Source organism: Pleurodeles waltl, chromosome 1_2 (genome assembly GCF_031143425.1).
Source record: "Pleurodeles waltl isolate 20211129_DDA chromosome 1_2, aPleWal1.hap1.20221129, whole genome shotgun sequence".
Classification (NCBI taxonomy): Eukaryota; Metazoa; Chordata; class Amphibia; order Caudata; family Salamandridae; genus Pleurodeles; species Pleurodeles waltl.
In genome coordinates this window covers 1,197,624,622-1,197,647,653 of record NC_090437.1, presented here as the reverse complement: position 1 = coordinate 1,197,647,653, position 23,032 = coordinate 1,197,624,622, and the positions used below count along the sequence as shown (strand labels likewise).

Sequence of the window (23,032 nt, the reverse complement as noted above, 5' to 3'; positions counted from 1 at the left end):
ACATCTAGTGTTGGACTTGGAGTGTTACAAGTTGTTTTTCTTCGAAGAAGTCTTTTCCGAGTCACGGGATCGATCCTGTGACTCCTCCTCTCGGTTCCATTGTGCATGGGCATCAACTTCATTGTTAGATTTTCTTTCCGCCGTCTGGTTTGGACGTGTTTCCTCTTGCTCTGAGATTTTGATTGGGGAAAACCTTAGAAAACCTTCCTTTCCGTCTGTATTGTTTTGATTGCATTCTCCATCTAGCATTGAACTGGTAGTACCGTCGGAAACATACTTTTGTTCACCCTTCGGGGCGTGTGCACCCAGCTCGGGCCTACCACGTGGAAAGCCTGATGGATCGGACCCCATTCCGATTCTGCCCTCAGTGACATGCGAAGTACCCCATACAGACTGACTCTTGGTTTGTAACTTGTGCCTTTCTCCGGACCATCGGGAGGAAAACTGAGAGGCCTGTCAATCGTTTTGTTAAAAAAAGACTCTTTTATCGCAGAGCCCGAAGACTTGAAATGGCGTCGAAAAGCAGTGAAGATCTCGACATCACTGAAGAAGAGCAGGCACAGACAGCAGTCTCCATCTGAGACAAAGACTCTGAACAGGAATCCGAGGATGACAGACCCATCACAGCTGGCCAGCATGTGACTACGTCTGCCCCTACACCCCCCTGCACACAAAACATTCTAAGGCCTTGGGTGCACCACTGCTGGAAGGACATGGTTCGGTCTGGAAAAAGAAAAGACTCCAGGCGACCGTCCTTCGGGGTTGGTGCTGAAAAAGGCCATTCCTCCGTCGAATTAGGAGTCTAGTAAAACTTTCAAAGGCTCCATTTCGGACTCCAGCAGGAAACCCCAAGCTTCGGAGTCAAAAATTCGAAAGTTGGCTTTTGAGACCACAACATTTTCTATACCGAAAAAACAAACTTCGGAACCGAAAAACCCCACATATACTGAGGAACAAGGACTTTCAAAAAAATTGAGAGAAAGCAATAACACCTCTGAGGAAGAGTCGGACATTGAGCCCATTCTACAAATTATGGATGAGAGACAATCCAGGATACACATCCATAAAGACACAGGAAGGATTGTTACTGCACTTCCTTTAAAGCTGGCTTTCCAAGAGGAACTGGACACTGCACAGCCACCAGCAAAGGTGCAAAAGGAGAAGCCAATATCTCCTCATACTTCTCCTCCTCATTCTCCACAATTATCTCTCACCCCACACCAGCCCTCCACCAATGCCTTCTCCAACACTCATTTTATTCACAAGAAGATAAAGCAGACCCGTGGGATCTTTATGACCCTGATCCCATCTCAGATGCCCATCGAAACCATCTCCACCTGAAGATACCACTGCATAACCAGGTCATATCCAGGCCTGCAGCTTACCATGGGGTAACAATTCATTCAGAGCCATTGGAAGAAGATTTTTTTTTATTTAATACACTATCTTCAACGCATTCCAAGTACCAGTGTCTCCCAGTGTTACCAGGCATGGTAAAACACGCTGACAAAATTTTTAGTGAGCCTGTAAAATCTAGAATTATCACACCTAGAATAGAGAAAAAATATAAGCCTGCACCCTCTGAGCCAGATTATATTATTCATCAGGTGCTTCCAGATGCAGTGGTAGTTAGTGCAGCAGTCAAGAGGGCGAATAGCCAGTCTTCAGGAGATGCACCTTCTCCTGATAAAGAGAGCAGAAAACTTGACGCAGCGTGGAAAAGTTGCTTCTCAGGCAGCAAATCAATGGAGAATTGCTCATTCTCAAGCACTGCTAGCCCGCTATGATAGAGCCCATTGGGATGAGATGCAGGATATTATACAGCATCTCCTAAAAGAACAGCAAAAGCGGGCACAGCAAGTGGTAGAGGAAGGGCAAGCCATTAGTAACAATCTGCTATTGATGCTGCTGATACAGCTGCAAGGAGCGTAAACACGGCCATCTCAATCAGAAGACCTGTATGGCTACACTCCTCTGGTTTTAAACCAGAAGTTCAACAGGCTGTACCTAACATGCCTTTTGATAAGAAGCACCTCTTTGACCCAGAAGTTGACACTTCATTTGAAAAACTGAGAAAGGACTCCGATACTGCGAAAGCAATGGGCGCTTTGTACACCACACCATATAGAGGTTAATTTCGCAGGCCTCTGCTTTGAGGAGGTTTTAAAGCACAATCCTCAGAGGCTCCCAAACAAAGCAACCACATCAAACTCAGTATCAACGAGGTGGGTTTGGAGGAACATATATAGGTCAATACATTAGGAATAGAGGGGAATTCCAAACCTCTAAACAACAACACAACCAAAGCAGTGACTTCCTTCCCTTCCTTCCACTTCACACATCTCCTGTTGGGGGAAGACTACAGCAGCTCCACTCTAATTGGCAAAATATCACCACAGACAACTGGGTATTATCAATTACCCGCAATGGCTATTGCCTAGAATTGATAACCACCCCTCCAAACATTCCACCAAGATATCACAAGTTGTCCCCAGAACATACAGTTCTGTTACAACAAGTGGTTCAAACTCTACTACTTAAACAAGCAATGGAATGAATTCCACAGTACCAACAAAGAACAGGAGCATATTCACTATCCTTCCTAATTCCCCAAAAAGATGGCACCCTCAGGCCCCTCAATCTTTACATCTTGTCAGAACATTTTCACGTGGTAACTCTGCAAGATGTTATTCCACTGCTGCAAAAACAAGATTTTATGACTGCTCTAGATCTCAGAGATGCGTATTTCCACATACCCATCCACCCGGCCCACAGAAAATACCTCAGGTTTGTTATAGCAGGAAAATACTACCAGTTCAAAGTGTTGCCATTTGGCATAACAGCTACAAGAGTGTTCACAAAATGTCTAGCAGTAGTAGCAGCCTACTTAAAAAGGCAACACATTCACGTCTTTCCATATCTAGATGATGGGCTAATAAAATCATGCAATTTAACACAATGCCAACAACACACTCAGTATGTCCTAGAAACCCTGCATATACTAGGGTTCACTCTAAATTATCAGAAATAACACCTTCAACCACCACAGGTACAACCTTACCTAGGTGCTATTCTAAATACTCAAAAAGCCATAGCATATCCAAATACACAAAGGATACAGGCTTTCCAGAATCTCATCCCATATATTGTAATTGTATTGTATTGTAATTGTGTTTATATAGCGCTTACTACCCCTGACAAGGCGTCGAAGCTCTTTTTGGCAAGTAGCACGATACTTCGGAACCCAAAAGGAATTAGTGGTGGATTAGTATAGTTTTAGTATTATTATAAGTTAATTTGAGCCGCGGATATGTGAGTTTGTTAGTTGGATTGACTGGAGTAATACAACCAAATCAACAATGCACTGTAAAATTTATCATAATTCTAGGGATGATGGCATCTTGCAAAGCCATAGTTCCACATGCAAGACTAAACATGAGGCCTTTACAACAATGCCTCTCACAACAATGGTCTCATGCACACGGTCATCTTCAAGATCTAGTGTTGATGGACCGCCAAACGCACATGTTCCTTCAATGGTGGAGTCTCAGCAATCTAATGAAGGGGCGCTCATTTCAAAACCCTGTGCCTCAAACCAAAATAACAGAAGCATCAATGATAGATTGGGGAACTCATCTCAACAATCATACCATTCATGGGGAATGGAATCCCAAACAGAAACAATTTCACATAAACCACTTGGAATTATTGGCTGTTTCTTGCCCTAAAAGCGTTTCAACCCCTTCTCAAACAGAAGACTTTTCTGATAAAAACAGACATGACCACCATGTATTACCTCAAAAAACAGGGTTTTACACATTCATCTCAACTGTCTCTGCTAGCCCAGACAATATGGACAATTCACAATCACATTCATCTATTAGCAGAATACATTACAGGAATAGACAATCAGTTAGCAGATCTCCTAAGCAGGAATCACCAACAAACTCACAAATGAGTGATTCACTCCCAAATACTTCAAAAGTACTTTCAAAAGTGGGGAACACCAGAAATAGACCTATTCGCAACAAGTGAAAATGCAAGATGCCAAAACTTCGCATCCAGATACCCACATCCCCTATCCAAGGCCAATGCTCTATGGATCAATTGGTCAGGGATATTTGCTTACGCTTTTTCCACCCCTCTCCCACTCCTTCCCTTTCTGTTCAAAAAAACTACGTCAGACATCTCTAACCATGATACTCATAGCCCCAACATGGGCATGTCAACACTGGTACACAACACTCCTAGACCTGATGTAGTACCTCATTCCAAACTCCCAAACAGACCAGATTTGTTAACACAGAACAAAGGTCAAATGAGGCACCCAAACCCCAATGCTCTCAATTTAGCAATTTGGCTCCTGAAGTCATAGAATTTGGTTACCTAAAACTTCCATTAGAATGTGTGGAAATGATTAAGCAGGCATGTAAACCTACTACTAGACAATGTCATGCTAACAAATGGAAAAATGTGTCTACTACTGTCAATCCAAAAACACTGACCCACTTACAGCAGCTATACAAAATATTGTATGCTCTTTACTTCATTTGCAAAAATGTAACTTAACTTTCTCATCCATCAAAATCCACCTTACTGCAATATCTGCGTATTTACAAAATATTCAACACACTTCTCTATTCAGAGTTCCTGTGATTAAAGCTTTCATGGAAGGATTAAAACGCAATATTCCACCTAGGACACCACCTGTTCCTTCTTGGAATCTAAATATCATACTTACCAGACTCATGGGCCCACCTTTTGAACCCATGCACTCTTGTCAAATTTGTTTTTTAACATGGAAGGTTGCCTTCCTTGTAGCTATTACTCCATTAGGACGAGTTAGTGAAATACAAGCCTTCACTATTGAGGAACCTTTTTTCCAAGTACACAAACATAAAGTTGTACTTAGGACAAATCCCAAATTTCTACCAAAAGTAGTATATTCTTTTCACATCAACCAAACAATGGAATTGCCAGTCTTCTTTCCACAGCCAGACTCAGTTGCAGAAAGAGCTCTTCATACTCTAGACCTCAAAAGTGCTCTTATGTACTATATAGATAGAACTAAAGACTTTAGGAAAACAAAGTAACTTTTTGTTGTTTTTCAACAACCACATAAAGGCAATCCTATATCTAAACAAGGCTTAGCAGATGGCTTGTTAGATGCATAGAGACATGCTACACCAAGGCAAAAATACAATGTTTGATCACTCCTAGAGCACATTCTACAAGAAAGAAAAGTGCATCAATGGCATTTTTAGGAAACATACCAATGGCTGATACATGCAAAGCTGCCACATGGTCTATTCCTCATACCTTTACTAAACACTAATGTGTGGATGTTTTCTCACAGGAACAGGCCACTGTAGGCCAAGCTGTCTTAACACTATTTCAAACAACTTCAACTCCTACAGGCTAGCCACCGCTATTTTTTAGGAGGATTAAATGCTTTGTATTCTATGCATAGCATGTGTATCTGCAGCTACACATGCCATCAAACTGAAAATGTCACTTACCCAGTGTACATCTGTTCTTGGCATGTAGTGCTGCAAATTCACATGCACCGTCCCTCCTCCCCGGAAGCCTGTAGTCGTTGAGGTTTATCATTTGTTCATATGTAGATACATTTACACTTGCATGGACATCTCTTTATAGCCTTATAATCTATCACTCCTTCCTTCACCCTTTGCGGGAAAACAATCTTAACAATGGAGTCAATGCCCATGCGCACTGTAACCGAGAGGAGGAGTCACTCGATCCCGTGACTCCGAAAAGACTTCTTCGAAAGACTTCTTGTAACACTCCATGCTAATTTTCATATGATATTTTTTCAGAGTTATTCGAGATAACTTCTCCTCTGCATAGCATTTGAAGGTGATTGCATTTCTTGAAATGTCTGTTGTGGCCATAAAGTGCAAACGTGTTGTAATTGGATCTTTATTCAATTTTCGAGCAGGTGTACGTGTGATGATTGCAGCCTTTCGCATATCCTCACTTGTGGCATCATGGACTCTCCCATCACAGATGACATCCACATTAGCCAGTTACCACTGCAAGTAGAATCTGCTCCAGACTATCTTTCTGAAATACGGCCGCCTAGTATGTCTTCAGCGAGTTCAGGGTCCAGCTCTCCCATTACCATTCAGCAACATCCCAGACTCATCCTTGCAGACAGTGGCTCTGCACCTACATTGTGAGTGACATTTCGTTTTCGATTTAAAAAATAAAATAAAAATTGTACATATTTTTACACTTCATAAGTTACTTTCAAGCTGTCAGGTAAGCATGGTGCTAAACTTTGGGCTTTGCAGATTTCATAATTTCCTGTCAGACTTTTACCAGAGCCTTTAGATCCTGATCTGACATCTAAGTTAAACTTGATGTTAGTCATAGCGGTCTGTTGTTTTTCTTGGATGACCTTTGTGATGTAGAAGGAATATTTTCATGTTCTCCCATTTATATGCATTATTTTTTGTTTGCCAATAGTAGCCCATAAAACATCTCTGTAAATGGCGAAATTAAAATAGAGTATAGTTCTTAAGTCCCATTATTATAAGAATTCATATGTAAGGAAAAAATGTTGAGCATTGCGTGTTGTTTGGTACTACAATGTTGCAAAGGTCTTCATAATGTCTGGGACCCCTAGCAATTCAGGTTTAATTTGTTGTTCCCAAAATAATGGGTAGCACCATTCTACGCATGTCACCTGTCCTCTAATAATGGTTTTGTGCATTAATCTTTTAAGGGAAGGCAGTTTGGCTTCCTTTGTTACATTAAACTGGTGTTATTAATATTATGTCTTTTCTGTTCTGTGCTTTCCCCTGCTTAAGTTATATGTGGCAGCCTATCAGTCAAAAGTGAATATGCTGGATTAGTAAAATGCTGAATGCGTGTGATTAATATAATGCACATTTAGTTAATATTGTGTTATGCAATGTGACAATCATGCTTGTTTGAATATATTTGCAGTGTTTACTTTGAACACGTAATGCTTCATTTAACATTAGCTTGATTAAAATCTGGGAGTTTAAAGGGTGATAGAGGTGGCTTGCTTCCCCCCTACACTGATGATGCCTTAAACATTGGTTTACTGAATGCCAGTGGGCTTGACACCTCACCTGAGGCCAGTTAATATGTAAATAAAAACGTGACGATGCCCAAGCCCTCCTCATAAACAAGCGGCTGCTGCAATTAAATGTGCCAACACGGAATACTGAGACAGTGTAATCTTGAAGCCATCTTGGGCCTCTTCAATCCATTTAAAGCCATTCCCTTCCCATTCAGCTCACTCTTGCAGCTTTCTGCTTTTCCCCTTTGTGACGCTTTTTCATTTTTCTCTTACTCCATCTTTCCCATATATGTCTTTTGCTCGCAGTAAATGCTTGAGGCAGAAAAATAAGTGCGGCCCTCAAAACGAAGTGCTGCACAAATTAGGCACTGTCTGAGATAGAGCTTGATTCCCCACTTGGGCCTCCAATGGAGGAGAAAGCCTTGTTTGAGGTAGGAGTTTGGAGGGCAGCCTAGGCATTAGAATTACAGGTATCCTCCAATGAAATATTCTGTTATATTGACTTGTATCATTCATCTGAGAGGGTATCCAGGCGCTCGGGCCCCCAAGGTGCTTATAGAGCTAGGTCTTCATCTGCCTGCGAAACTTAAGTAGTAAGGAGGAGGCTCTGATGTGTTGAGGGAGGTTGTTCCCTGTCTTGGGTGCTATGTAAGTGAATGAGCAACCTCCAGTTTTACTTTTGTGGATATGGGGAATGTGCTTGAGTGAGAGTGAGGAAGAGCGAGCGTAGGTGTTTGGTGGTTTGGTGTCATTGTATGCAGCTGTTCAGGTATTCTGGCCCTGTGTTGTGTAGGGTGTAATATGTGTGTTTCAGAAGTTTAAATTGGCTGCGCTTGTGAATGGGGAACCAGTGAAACTTCGTGCGGTGTGATGTGGATGCATCGTCGGAGGTCAAATGGGAGTCTTGCAGTGGTGTTCTGAATAATCTGGAGTCTGTGTAGGAGATGTTTGGAGATTCCGGTGTATTGTGTGTTGCCATAGTTCAGCCTGATTGCATGAAGGTCCATCTGGGTTTCTGCGGCAACCATTTGAAGATTTTTCGCAGCATGCGTGTAGGATGTGGAAGTAGGAGGTTCACACTGTGTTGACTTGAGCCATCAGGTTCAGTGATCACAATCCCTGTGGGACTCTGCATATCACTTTCTTTGTCTCTGATGTGAAGGGTGGCAGACTGACCCATTTTGTTCTTTTCTGAGGAAGGAGCAGATCAACAGATCCATTTGAGTGCAGACCCTTGAATGCAATCTTGTGGAGTCTTCTGATGAGGGTGTGATGGAAGACGGTGCCAAAGGCCGCAGAGAGGTTGAGCTGAATGAGGGCCGCTGTATCTTCTTGGTCCAGGATGATATAAATGTAATTGGTGGTCGTGATGAGTGTTATTTTGGTCCTGTGGTTCTTTTTGAATCCTAGTTGAGTGTTGTCTAGAAGACGGTGAAGTTTGAGGTGGGTTGTGAGTTGCTTGCTGATGGACTTCTCAATCACTTTGGCTGGATAGGAAAGCAGGGAGATAAGTCGGAAGTTGCTCAGTTGATTCGGGTTGGCTGCAGGCTTCTTGAGGAGGGCGTTGATTTCTGCAAGTTTCCATTCATCAAGGAAAGAGGTGGTGTTGATGATGTTGGTCAGGGTGGTGCTGATTAGTGATTTTCCCAGGTTGTAGATGTGGCGGGGGCGTTTGGGCCCCTAATTGGATGGTCCCCATGATTGCCAGGGTGTCCTTTCTGGTGAGGGTTGTCCATCCAGTCAGGTGGCTGTCTTGTTTGGTGGTGAGTAGGTTAGCAAGGAGTTCTCTCGGGTTGGGTTGTGTTGGTGTGCGAAGTTGCGATTGTTTGTGATTTGTGACGTCCGACTCTGAGCCATCGTCGTCTCAACCTTTACGAAGGCCGAGTCCAGATTTGATGTGCCACAGCCTCCACACTGAATCCCTCTGAGAAAGATGAGATTCCACTGCTGCGTACCTGCACACAGACATTACAGACCAGAGCTGCGCTTAAGGAAATGAGAATGGTGAGGACAGGGAAGAGTTTTCATCACCTTATGATAAGGGGTACACAGCTCTGCCAGATAAGTGAGCTGGACATCTCATCTGATACTGGCTTTCTTTTTTTTCTTTTTTTTATTAAACAATTGCTCATCATACACAGACAAGTTCAAACCATCAATATCCCGACTGGGTTTACAAGGAGTGTAGTTTAACACGTTTTCAACATCTCCTAAAGCCAAACATCCCATAATGGCATGCAGTGATTTGTCAATTGCATTCCACTACAGTTCAAAATGCCTTCCAACCCCGATCAGGACCTGGACTGCGGTTTCACAATAGCAACACCCTGTTGTCCTCCGTAAGCACTCCATTAGCCTCACACCTTCCCCCACTTCTTCTGGCAACCCGACTCTGGTAAATTACCTTCTTGGCTCGCTGGCACCAGTCCAGATCTGCCACTCTTGAAGGACGATCCGCTCCTCAGGCCCTTGCTAGGTTCCTTATGGCCGCTCCTGCCACGAACATAAACCATATCTTTTGGTATTTGTGGTACACGTCTTCCTCTGTTATACACAAGATATGCCAACTTGCCTCCAAGGGTCTAACAAGGCCAGTGACTGTCATGACGCGTACTACTTCCCTCCAGCATTGTTGGATTTTAGGACATAGCCATAGTATGTGAAAGAAAGAGCCTTCGCTTTCACCCTGCTAGTGCACAGTTCAGTGGTGCATCTCCCAATACGGTGCATCAGTGATCTGGATGAATACTATCTTTGCAGTAACCTTAAGTTCGATGGCATCTGTCGCTGTAGATACACATGTTGTGCATAGCCCGCCATCTGGTGTTGGGTCGGAGTGTTACAAGTTGTTTTTCTTCGAAGAAGTCTTTTGAGTCACGGGACCGAGGGACTCCTCCTCTTTGTCTCCATTGCGCATGGGCGTCAACTCCATCTTCGATTGTGTTCTTTCCGCCATCGGGTTCGGACGTGTTCCTTTCGCTCCGGGTTTCGGAACGGAGAGTTAGCTTAAAATCGGAAAATTACGTCGGTATTGTTGCGTTCGGGATCGGATTAGATAGCATCGACATCGAATCGATACGATAACATCTCCGTTGCCCTTCGGGGTAGTTTTCGATCCCCCGTCGGGGCCTAGTCGGCCCGACCGCGTGTGACATCGACGCTGATGGAACGGACCCCGTTCCGATTCTGTCCTAAATGCCACAACAAATACCCATATACAGACCAACATTCGGTCTGTAACCTGTGCCTGTCGCCCGAGCACAGGGAAGAAACTTGTGAGGCCTGTCGTGCGTTCCGGTCCCGAAAAACGCTCTGTGACCGCCGAGCCAGAAGACTGCAAATGGCGTCCACGCCGACAGGACACCGAGAATTCGAGGAACAAGAAAAGGTAGAAGCCTTCTCGATCCATGAATCGGACTCGGACGAATTCGACGACCATGAAACAGTGAGTAAGACGTCGAAGATAGCACATAAGAAAACTGACAAGGCCCAGGGGACGCCACTGCCATCAGGCCATGGCTCAACCCATAAAATCGGTGACCGACCATCGGCACCGAAGAAGGCCGAAATAGTGCCGAGATCGTCCGACTCGGGTCGAGACACAGGCACCCAGCCATCTCGGGACCGAGATAGTGCTGCCGACAAAGATCGACGCTGAGATAGCGGAGCCGAAGCTGCTCGACGCAGAGACAGCGGCACCGAGGAGGATCGACGCCGAGAGGGTTCGACTCCGAAGAAAAGTCGCCTCGGAGCCGAAAAAGAGCGTGGACATAGTTTTGGTGCCAAAACGACCCGCAACCGAGCCAACTACCGGTTCCTATTCAGAGGAACAATCACTGTCCTCTCAAATGCGAAAGCATAGATTCGAGGAGGAATTACAATCCACTGAGGTGGACCACACTCAAAAACGGATTTTTATACAGAGTGGAACAGGGAAAATAGGCACCCTTCCCCCTATTAGGAGGAAGAGGAGACTTGAATTCCAACAAGAACAAGCACCACAAACAAAACTGGTGAAGAAGGTAACCCTCTCCTCCACCTGTAGCTCACATTTCACCGGCACAGACTCAGTCACATTCACCGGCTCACACCACCTTAAGCCAAGGTGACCAGGACCAAGATGCTAGGGACTTATACGACGCCCCAGTGTCGGACAACAGTCCAGAGGCGTATCCTACAAAGCCCTCACCACCAGAAGACAGCACGGCATATTCACAAGTGGTGGCTAGAGCAGCAGAGTTCCACAACGTGTCTCTACACTCGGAGCCTGTTGAGGATGACTTCCTCTTCAACACCCTCTCTTCCACACATAGCACCTACCAAAGCCTGCCTATGCTCCCAGGAATGCTAAGGCACGCAAAGGACATATTCAAAGAGCCAGTCAAGAGTAGGGCAATAACACCGAGGGTGGAAAAGAAATATAAAGCACCTCCCACAGACCCAGCTTTCATCACCTCACAACTGCCACCAGATTCGGTTGTGGTAGGGGCAGCTCGCAAGAGAGCAAACTCTCACACATCGGGCGATGCACCACCCCCAGATAAGGAGAGCCGCAAGTTCGATGCAGCCGGTAAAAGGGTCGCAGTACAGGCTGCAAACCAGTGGCGCATCGCTAACTCTCAAGCGCTCCTAGCGCGCTATGACAGAGCCCACTCGGACGAGATGCAACACCTCATTGAGCATTTACCCACAGAACTACAAAAGAGCGCGAAACAAGTGGTTGAGGAGGGCCAAAACATCTCCAATAACCAGATACGCTCCTCTATGGACGCAGCGGACACAGCAGCAAGAACAATTAACACGGCAGTAACCATACGAAGGCACGCGTGGCTACGAACATCTGGTTTTAAACCAGAGATACAGCAGGCGGTGCTCAATATGCCATTCAATGAGCAACAATTGTTCGGACCTGAAGTGGACACGGCAATTGAGAAGCTAAAAAAGGACACTGACACTGCAAAAGCCATGGGCGCGCTCTACTCCCCGCAGAGCAGAGGCACTTTCAACACCTTCCGCAAGACAACCTTTAGAGGGGGGTTTCGGGGTCAAGCCACACAAGCCAGTACCTCACATTCAGCACCGTGCACCTACCAGGGACAGTACCAAAGGGGAGGCTTTCGGGGCCAATACAGAGGAGGACAATTCCCTAGAAGCAGGGGAAAATTTCAAAGGCCCAAAACACCTACAACCAAACAGTGACTCACACGTCACTCATCCCCTCCACACAACACCAGTGGGGGGAAGAATAAGTCAGTATTACCAAGCGTGGGAGAAAATAACAACAGACACTTGGGTCTTAGCAACTATCCAACATGGTTATTGCATAGAATTTCTACAAATCCCTCCAAACATACCACCAAAATCACAGAATATATCAAAACAACATTCGGACCTCCTAGAAATAGAAGTTCAAGCATTACTGCAAAAGAACGCAATAGAACTGGTACCAGATACACAAACAAATACAGGGGTTTACTCACTGTACTTTCTAATACCAAAGAAGGACAAAACACTGAGACCAATCCTAGACCTCAGAACACTAAACACATACATCAAATCACAACACGTTCACATGGTCACGCTACAGGAAGTGTTACCATTGCTAAAGCAACAAGATTACATGACAACCTTAGATCTCAAAGATGCGTATTTCCACATACCAATACATCCGTCGCACAGAAAATACCTAAGGTTCGTATTCAAAGGAATACATTACCAATTCAAAGTATTGCCGTTCGGTTTAACAACTGCACCAAGAGTCTTCACAAAATGCCTAGCAGTTGTGGCTGCACACATCAGAAGGCAGCAAATACACGTATTCCCGTATCTAGACGACTGGCTAATCAAGACCGACTCACTGACAAGGTGCTCACACCACACAGATCAGGTCATACAAACCCTCTACAAACTCGGTTTCACCATCAACTATGCGAAATCACACATTCTGCCGTGCAAAGTACAACAATACCTAGGAGCGACAATAGACACAACGAGGGGAATAGCCACTCCAAGTCCACAAAGGGTTCAAAATTTCCAAAAGATTATACAACGCATGTATCCAACACAAAAAATACAGGCGAAGATGATATTACAACTCCTAGGCATGATGTCATCATGCATAGCCATTGTCCCGAACGCAAGACTACACATGAGGCCCTTACAACAGTGCCTAGCATCACAATGGTCACAAGCACAGGGTCACCTTCTAGATCTGGTGTTAATAGACCGCCTAACATACCTCTCGCTTCTATGGTGGAACAATATAAATTTAAACAAAGGGCGGCCTTTCCAAGACCCAGTGCCACAATACGTGATAACAACAGATGCTTCCATGACAGGGTGGGGAGCACACCTCAATCAACACAGCATACAAGGACAATGGGATGTACATCAAAGAAAGCTGCATATAAATCACCTCGAACTACTAGCAGTTTTCCAAGCATTAAAAGCATTTCAACCAATCATAACTCACAAATACATTCTTGTCAAGACGGACAACAATGTATTATCTAAACAAACAGGGGGGGACACACTCGACACAGCTGTGCCTTCTGGCACAAAAAATATGGCAATGGGCAATTCACAACCACATTCGCCTAATAGCACAGTTTATTCCAGGGATCCAGAATCAACTTGCAGACAATCTCTCTCGAGCTCACCAACAGGTCCACGAATGGGAAATTCACCCCCAAATTCTAAACACTTACTTCAAACGTTGGGGAACACCTCAAATAGACTTATTTGCAACAAAGGAGAACGCAAAATGCCAAAACTTCGCATCCAGATACCCACACAGGCAGTCTCAAGGCAATGCCCTATGGATGAACTGGTCAGGGATATTTGCGTACGCTTTTCCCCCTCTCCCTCCCCTTCCATATCTAGTAAACAAATTGAGTCAAAACAAACTCAAACTCATACTGATAGCACCAACATGGGCAAGGCAACCATGGTACACAACACTGCTAGACCTATCAGTAGTACCCCACGTCAAGTTGCCCAACAGGCCAGATCTGTTAACACAACACAAACAACAGATCAGGCATCCAAACCCAGCATCGCTGAATCTAGCAATCTGGCTCCTGAAATCCTAGAATTCGGACACTTAAACCTCACACAAGAATGTATGTAAGTCATAAAGCAAGCTAGAAGACCATCCACTAGACACTGCTATGCAAGCAAATGGAAAAGGTTTGTTTGCTACTGCCATCATAATCAAATTCGACCATTACACGCATCTCCAAAGGATGTAGTGGGTTACTTACTACACTTACAAAAATCAAACCTGGCCTTCTCTTCCATTAAAATACACCTCGCAGCAATATCTGCATACCTGCAGATTACCCATTCAACTTCACTATTTAGGATACCTGTCATTAAAGCGTTTATGGAAGGCCTCAAAAGAATTATACCACCAAGGACACCACCCGTTCCTTCATGGAACCTCAACATCGTCTTAACAAGACTCATGGGTCCACCCTTTGAACCTATGCATTCTTGCGAAATACAATTCCTAACCTGGAAAGTTGCATTTCTCATCGCCATCACATCTCTAAGAAGAGTAAGTGAAATTCAGGCGTTTACAATACAAGAACCTTTTATCCAACTACACAAAAATAAAGTAGTCCTAAGGACCAATCCTAAATTTTTGCCAAAGGTTATTTCACCGTTCCACCTAAATCAAACGGTAGAGCTACCAGTGTTCTTCCCACAGCCAGATTCCATAGCTGAAAGGGCACTACATACATTAGACGTCAAAAGGGCACTAATGTACTACATCGACAGAACTAAAAACATCAGAAAAACGAAACAACTGTTTATTGCATTTCAAAAACCTCACGCAGGAAACCCAATATCGAAACAGGGTATAGCCAGATGGATAGTTAAGTGCATCCAAATCTGCTACCTTAAAGCAAAAAGACAACTGCCCATTACACCAAGGGCACACTCAACCAGAAAGAAAGGCGCTACCATGGCCTTCCTAGGGAATATTCCAATGCACGAAATATGTAAGGCAGCCACATGGTCTACGCCTCACACATTTACCAAGCACTACTGTGTAGACGTGCTATCCGCACAACAAGCCACAGTAGGTCAAGCCGTACTAAGAACCTTATTTCAGACTACTTCCACTCCTACAGGCTGAGCCACCGCTTTTGGGGAGATAACTGCTTACTAGTCTATGCACAACATGTGTATCTACAGCGACAGATGCCATCGAACTGAAAATGTCACTTACCCAGTGTACATCTGTTCGTGGCATCAGTCGCTGAAGATTCACATGTGCCCACCCACCTCCCCGGGAGCCTGTAGCCGTTTGGAAGTTAGCTTCAACTTTGTACATTTGTAAATATATTAAATCTTAAATAGGTACATACTTATTCACTCCATTGCATGGGCACTATTACTAACAAACAACTCCTACCTCACTCTCTGCGGGGAAAACAATCGAAGATGGAGTCGACGCCCATGCGCAATGGAGACAAAGAGGAGGAGTCCCTCGGTCCCGTGACTCGAAAGACTTCTTCGAAGAAAAACAACTTGTAACACTCCGACCCAACACCAGATGGCGGGCTATGCACAACATGTGAATCTTCAGCGACTGATGCCACGAACAGATGTACACTGGGTAAGTGACATTTTCATTGTATCAGTCAGAAACAGGCACAAATTGCTATTTCCCTAAGACTCTGGATTGCCTCCACCCAGTCATCTTCTAGCTTGGCCCAGTTCTTCTTCCCAGGCCTCCCTCAGGGTTCTCAAGGAGTTGGGAGAATTATTCATTATTTTCTTATGCGTTAATGAGGTTGCTTTGATCGTCGTAGGATCCAACAGCAGTTGGTACTCTAAAGGTGTATATTCTGGCAGCTGTTCTCCCTCCAAAATATGTCTCCTCAGTGCATGTCCTACTTGTAATTAGTGAAACCTTTCAATCTCTCATTACCTTTGCAGTGCCTCGAAGAGTAATCACATCTTGGTCCCTCCAGATGTTCCCCAAGTAGTCAATGCTCAATAATCCCACCATTTGTGGAAGCCCTGCTGGTTCCCAACTTCCAGCATCACTGTCCCATAAAGGGGTTCTTTCCGTTAATTTGTCTTCCCAGCCCAGAAATCTCTTACCGTCATGCCATGTCTGTACCACTGTCTGTGTGTGTTTTGGAAGTTCCCTTTCCTTTCCCCTGCGATATAGCAGAGGTGGGTAGTTCATTGCCTGGAGGTCCACTCTGTATGCAGGCTCATCTCTATCCTCAAACACCCAGTCATTAATAGTAATTAATTGGTCTGCCCAGTAGTATTTCCTCACATGCCCCCTTAAAATACTCCTCTGTGGAGCTTACGCAATGGTATATGTGACCTCCCTCCAACCAAAAGGAGTTTGTGCAATTCAGTGTTGATCCTATGAAAGAAATCTGGTGGTATTCTGTAAGGGGTGTTTTGCAGGACAAAGCAAGCACGTAAGGGCCATCATCTTAGAGTACAGCCCTACCTATTAGGGATACTGGGAGCCTCCTCCAGTGAGCCACATCATTCCACAATCCGTCTAGCTGGGGGAACATGCATTTAGCCAGGACTTCATCGGCGACTTGATTATATAGACGCCTAGGTATTTTAACCCGTTTCATATTGTCAGGGCTGACACTTTAATGGCAGGGCGGGGTGCCCCCCAGCAAGGGGAAAGGTCAGGGATTTATCCCAGTTGATCTGGTGCCCAGAAAACTCAGCAAAGATTTGAAAGATATGTAGTAGTCGGTCTACTGTGAGATGGGGCTTTGCGGCGTGTAACAATGTCATCCGGTACAGAGAGATATGCTCCTCCCCTCTAATACTCTTCATGAGTGGATCCTGGCGGATCCAAGTGACAGGAAGCTCTAGTGCCCGAGTGCCAGGGAGCATTCCTGCCAATCACCCTTGTGCAGGATGAATGAACACAACAAGGTACTGTGACCCTCGATAAAGAAGCTTGATCCAAGTACAGAACCAAGGTCCGAACCCCAGTTAGGTCAAGGCTGCAAATGGATAGGTCAACTCAATGCTATCAAAAGCCAGGTGGGCGTCCAGTGAAGGAAGTGCACCCTTTTCCAACGGCTAGGCAGCACTCATGTGCAATACACCATATAGGCATCTTAGATTGAGACAGGTGCTTTGTGAGGCATGAGCTTGATTGATCAGGATGTGTTATCAAGGTTATTGGCGTTTTCAGTCTGTTTGCCAAGGCTTTCACCAGCACCTTGGCCTCTAAATGTTGAAGTGAGACGGACCTGTATGAGATGAACGCCTTTGCCGGCTTACCTGCTTTCGGGATAGCTGCAATGGTTGCCAACCTCTGGTTTTCTGGCAAACAGCCCTCTTTTCTAGCAGTCTTAAACATATTTAACGCAGGCTTTGCTACCTTGTCTGCTATGCATTTGTAGAGTTCTACCGGCAGGCCGTTAGATCCTGCTGCTTTCCCCGATTGTAATTCTCGGATGCCCCCTCCGAGCTCCTCCACTGTAAGATCTTTCTCCTTTTCCTCCCTGTCAGCAGAGAGAGTAGGAAGTGAGAGATCCTTAAGAAGGTCCCTCAGTCATCCCCGATCTGCTGGTAGCCTACGAGTAGACATTCCTGTAGTATCGTGCAAAGGCCCCGTCTCCATTGTGTCCCACTTACGTCTCGGATTTCTAGGACCCAGTTTCTACCCTATCCCTCTTCTCAAGCCAGGCTGTTAGTTTGTTTGCATTGTCACGCACATCCTACAGTTTACACTGTGTCGCTATCGCATGTGCTTGGGCTTTATTTCCTGCAAGGTCCCTCAATTCCTGTGGCTTAAGGCGGAGTTGGTGACCCATTCTTAAGTCGGTGTTGCTGACAAATTCCCTTTGCCATATTGTCGCGCAGCACTCTTTCCTGTGTCCCCTTGGCTAGTGTTGCTAAGCTACGAGCAGATAAAACATAGTCTCAACATTGTGAAGTAACAGAACTGTTGTCCCTTAAACACCCGCAACCATGCACTGGAGGCCGACAACTGCCCACTTCCCATTTGCACAGTGCCTGTCGCCCAAACATATAGACTATCTAGGGTTGGCCGGTACTGCCACATCTAGCCGCACAGCAGCATATTGTACCCCCTTTGTGTAACAAATCATTTTCAGAACTGCAGGTAGACCGTATTGAACTTCCACCCTGAAACACCTACCGCCCCTCCCCCCCCCCCCCACACCCAAAACAATAAGTATTGGCGCCCTAGCAGGTTCAACCACATCTGAGGAGTATCCAGGTCTCAAATGTAGTTACTGATGTGGCTGTATGGGTCGCCCAGCCTCTGGCTGGGTAAGACAGCAAAGTTATGATTGGTCGTTTGGGACCATCGATCAGTTCTCCTGTGTGTGAATGTCTCTTCTCTTTTTCTCTTTTTCTCTTTTTCTCTTTTTCTCTTTTTCTCTTTTTCTCTTTTTCTCTTTTTCTCTTTCTCTCTTTTTTTCTTTCTCTCTTTCTCTTTTCTTCTCTTTTTCTTCTTTTTCTCTTTTTCTTTTTCTTCTTTTTCTTTTTCTTCTTTTTCTTCTTTTTCTTTTTCTTCTTTTTCTTTCTCTTTTTCTTTCTCTTTTTCTTCTTTTTCTTTTTCTTCTTTTTCTTTTTCTTCTTTTTCTTTCTCTTTTTCTTTCTCTTTTTCTTTCTCTTTTTTCTTTCTCTTTTTCTCTTCTCTTTTTCACTTTTTCTCTTTTTCTCTTTTTCTTTCTCTTTTTCTTCTTTCTCTTTTTCTCTTTTTCTTTTTCTCTTTTTCTTCTTTCTCTTTTTCTTCTTTCTCTTCTTTCTCTTTTTCTTCTTTCTCTTCTTTCTCTTTCTCTCTTTATCTCCCTCTTTCTCTCTTTCTCTTTTTCCTCTTTCTCTCTTTCTCTTTTTCCTCTTTCTCTCTTTCTCTCTTTTTCCTCTTTCTCTCTTTTTCCTCTTTCTCTTTCTCTCTTTCTCTCTTTTTCCTCTTTCTCTCTTTTTCCTCTTTCTCTTTCTCTCTTTCTCTCTCTCTTTTTCTCTTTTTCTTTCTCTCTTCTCTTTTTCTCTTTTTCTTCTTTCTTTTTCTCTTTTTCTCTCTCTTTCTCTCTTTTTCTCTTTTTCTCTTTTTCTTTCTCTTCTCTTTCTTTCTCTCTTTCTTCTCTTTCTTTCTCTCTTTTTCTCTTTTTCTCTTTTTCTCTTTTTCTCTTTCTCTTTCTCTTTCTCTTTCTTTCTCTCTCTCTTTTTTCTCTTTCTTTCTCTTTTTTCTCTTTCTCTTTCTTTTTCTCTCTCTTTTTTCTCTTTCTCTTTCTTTTTCTCTCTTTTTCTCTTTCTTTCTCTTTTTTCTCTTTCTCTTTCTTTTTCTTTCTTTTTCTCTCTTTCTCTCTTTCTCTCTTTTTCTCTTTCTCTTTCTCTTTCTCTTTCTCTTTCTTTTTCTCTCTCTTTCTCTTTCTCTCTTTTTCTCTTTCTCTTTCTTTTTCTCTTTCTTTTTCTCTCTCTTTCTCTCTTTCTCTCTTTTTCTCTTTCTCTTTCTTTTTCTTTCTTTTTCTCTCTCTTTCTCTCTTTTTCTCTTTCTCTCTCTTTCTCTCTTTCTCTCTCTTTTTCTCTTTCTCTCTCTTTCTCTTTTTCGCTCGCTTCTCTTTTTCGCTCGCTTCTCTTTTTCGCTCGCTTCTCTTTTTCGCTCGCTTTCTCTTTTTCTTTCTCGCTTTCTCTTTTTCTTTCTCTCTTTCTCTTTTTCTTTCTCTCTTTCTCTCTTTCTTTTTTTTTCTCTCTTTTTTCTCTTTTTTTCTCTTTCTCTTTTTTTCTCTTTCTCTTTTTTTCTCTCTTTCTCTTTTTTTCTCTCTTTCTCTTTTTTTCTCTCTTTCTCTTTTTTTCTCTCTTTCTCTTTTTTTCTCTCTTTCTCTTTTTTTCTCTCTTTCTCTTTCTCTCTTTTTTTCTCTCTTTCTCTTTCTCTCTTTTTTTCTCTTTTTCTCTTTCTCTCTCTCTTTTTCTCTTTCTCTCTTTCTCTCTCTCTTTTTCTCTTTCTCTCTCTTTCTCTCTCGCTTCTCTTTTTCTTTCTCTCGCTTCTCTTTCTCTCGCTTCTCTCTCGCTCGCTTCTTTCTCGCTCGCTTCTCTTTTTCTCTCGCTCGCTTCTCTTTTTCTCTCTCTCTTTCTCTTTCTCTCTTTCTCTCTTTCTCTCTCTCTTTTTCTCTCGCTTCTCTTTTTCTCTCTCTTTTTCTCTCGCTTCTCTTTTTCTCTCTTTCTCTCGCTTCTCTTTTTCTCTCTTTCTCTCGCTTCTCTTTTTCTCTCTTTCTCTCGCTTCTCTTTTTCTCTCTTTCTCTCGCTCTCTCGCTTCTCTTTCTCGCTCGCTTGCTTCTCTTTCTCGCTCGCTTGCTTCTCTTTCTCTCGCTCGCTTGCTTCTCTTTCTCTCGCTCGCTTGCTTCTCTTTCTCTTTCTCTCTCGCTCGCTCCTCTTTTCTTCCCTTCCCCCCCCACCCCCCATCGAGTGCTGTCCATCCTGGCATTCTTGATGGACATGCCTTTTCAAGAACAACTGCTTATTTTTTTGGGAGGCTCTCGTCGGACAATCCTGAAACAATTTTGACCTTTTGCAGGCATATGCCAGATGCTTGATGTCTTTCTCCGCCGCACATACAGCAGGCCTCCCAGCTCTTTTGAGTTCTGTCCTTGCTCCAAAAGGTAACAACATGGCCTTTAGGCCATCACCATCTTCTGCCCCTCTGGCTGCAACCTCCAAGCCCAGTTAGTGCACCCTTATGCTGCACATTGTTTCTGTAGAAAGCAGGATCAGCCACTTTGTGCAGGTCTGGCAACACATTACATCTGGGGTTAAAAAGCATCTGAAAAATGGGTCCTGCAGATTGTTCACGGAGACTGCCCTCTGCCATTCCATTTGTCTGTATTTTTTTACCAGAAAATGTACGCTCTTTTGGCTAAAGGAGCCATAGACAGGGTACCATCTTGGAAGCAGAGAGGTAGTGCTGTTCCTGTTTCATCCTTGTGCTGAAGAAGAATGGAGGCCTCTGTTTTATCCTACGTCTTCTACCTCTCAATGCCTTCCTTCACAAGGACAAATTAAAAATCCTCACCCTGGTTCAGATTCTCTCTACCCTGGATCCCAGAGACTGGATGTTGGTGTTGGACATGTAGGGAACTTTTTTTCGTATCTTGTCTTACAGGCCTAAAGCCTGCCAAGGGTTCAAGCTAGGCTACAAGCACTTTGTTTGCTGTGCTTCTTATTTGGCTTATTGGTGCCCCTCGAATATTCACAAAAGTGATGGTGATGGTTGCTGCCCATCGGCAGAGGTCAGGGTATGAGTCTTCTCTTTCCTTGACAACTGTTGCAGACCACCTCCAGGTGATGGTGAACCTCTTGACTTCATTGGGGTTCTCCATCCACCTTTCAGTCATACCTTACTCCTTCACAGAAGCTCCTCTTATTTAGCAGAGGCTTCCTGGCATCAGCAGGGCAGGGTCTTCCACCTGAGCCTGTGCAGCCTGCGCCTCCATGTGTGGAGATTGAGAGATTGAGTAGTGGCAGTGGATAAACTTTGCTCTGGCTCTTGAGGTTATTGAGGTCATTTTGACAGACCGGCATCCTTCAACAAAATCTGTGTATACAGGGCACTGGGAACAAAATGTGTGGTTTGTTGCTGTACCTGCCAGTTGGACTCATTTCAGGCATATCTGTCATATGTATTATTGTTTACTTCATTTTTGGTTCAGCAAGGTCTTACTCTGGGCACAGTTAAAGGTTATCTGTTTGCTCTTTCAGCCTTATCACATTTGCTCTATCAATTTGTCCTTTTTCTAATCACCAGCTGTGATGTGTTTCCTAAAAGGCTTCAATGTATATTTCCACCCAAGCCATTTTTGATGCCACAGTGAGACTTAAATCTGTTTCTTATGTTTGTAATGTGTACCTCATTTGAACCACTGCACAGTTGTCCATTATGCCTACTCACTCTAAAAGAAAATGGGCTTCCGAGTTGCAATAACTTCTGCATGCTGGGTGAGTGAACTTTATCCCCCTCTGCTCCAGCCTCCCCATAGCACCTTTTTTTCCCAGCCAAACTGGTGTTAAGGTCTTGAGCTGTGCTCCTACTGAAGGTGGTAATGCCTTTTTATGTTGGTCAACCAACATTCCTGAACTTATTCGCTTTGCCTCATCCTTCGAAAGAGGAACTGAAGGAAGGAATCTAATTCAGCATGCATGGGTGGTGCTTATATGCAGCCCTGTCGTCATTTCCAGGAGTGGAACGGCGTTCGTGCAGAGTCCCATGATTCCACCTATAGGTCTGCAGGAGCACTGCTTTGCGTTTTCCAGATGCAGTCTGGTGCCTCGGGAAAATCACAAAGTGACAAACTTTCATTTAGAGTATCCACTAGAACGAGTGTTACCGAAGGTAAGCAACTTGTTTATCATGTGTTCACTTATTTCATATATGGGGCCCCTGCCCCCATACTTGTGTTTAGTTTTTGTACACTTTTTTGGGGCTTTTCTTTTCTTTCTTTCCATTTTTGTTATGCTTGATTAACTTAATGTATAACGCCTTGGTTTTAAGCCAAGTGTATCATGTTTTACAACCTGTGCGCATGCCCGTACCATGGAAGCTAAATCCGCTTTCATGGTATTCTCCAAGAATGTACCCGTTGATGGGCTTTCTTTTGCGGCTACGTGATCTACTTCACATTCATTCTGCCAACACTGATTTTTGAGACTTCTTTCTATATGTTTGGCCAGGAAGTTCTGAGTCCCTTAATTTCCAACGCCCATGCTCCTAATGCTGTTTTCTCGTCGCTGCTAGATGCTATGACTTCAGTTCACAAGGTTGAGAATGGGACAGAACCAGATTGTTACCTTTATGATGATTGAGCTACCCTTAGTCCTCCAACTTTTTCCATTTATTGATGCTCAGTTGAGCCCCCACACACTGCTTGTTTTTTTTTCAAGGATAGGCTGCCCATATGTACTGGGAAATGGAGGCGGGCCACACATGGT

General features: G+C 44.0%; 1 protein-coding gene and 1 pseudogene across 5 annotated transcripts in view; one reads left to right on the top strand and one right to left on the bottom strand.

Moving 5' to 3' along the window:
• FAM193A (family with sequence similarity 193 member A) overlaps positions 1-23,032 on the top strand; it is a 306,086-nt gene that overhangs the window by 124,245 nt on the left and 158,809 nt on the right. For all 5 annotated transcript variants that reach the window (XM_069203630.1, XM_069203636.1, XM_069203652.1 and 2 more), the window contains one exon: positions 5,960-6,196. In XM_069203630.1, coding sequence (XP_069059731.1) covers positions 5,960-6,196 — 237 coding nt within the window. The remainder of the gene's footprint in view (positions 1-5,959; positions 6,197-23,032) is intronic.
• On the bottom strand, positions 8,183-20,512 carry LOC138253215 (trichohyalin-like; annotated as a pseudogene).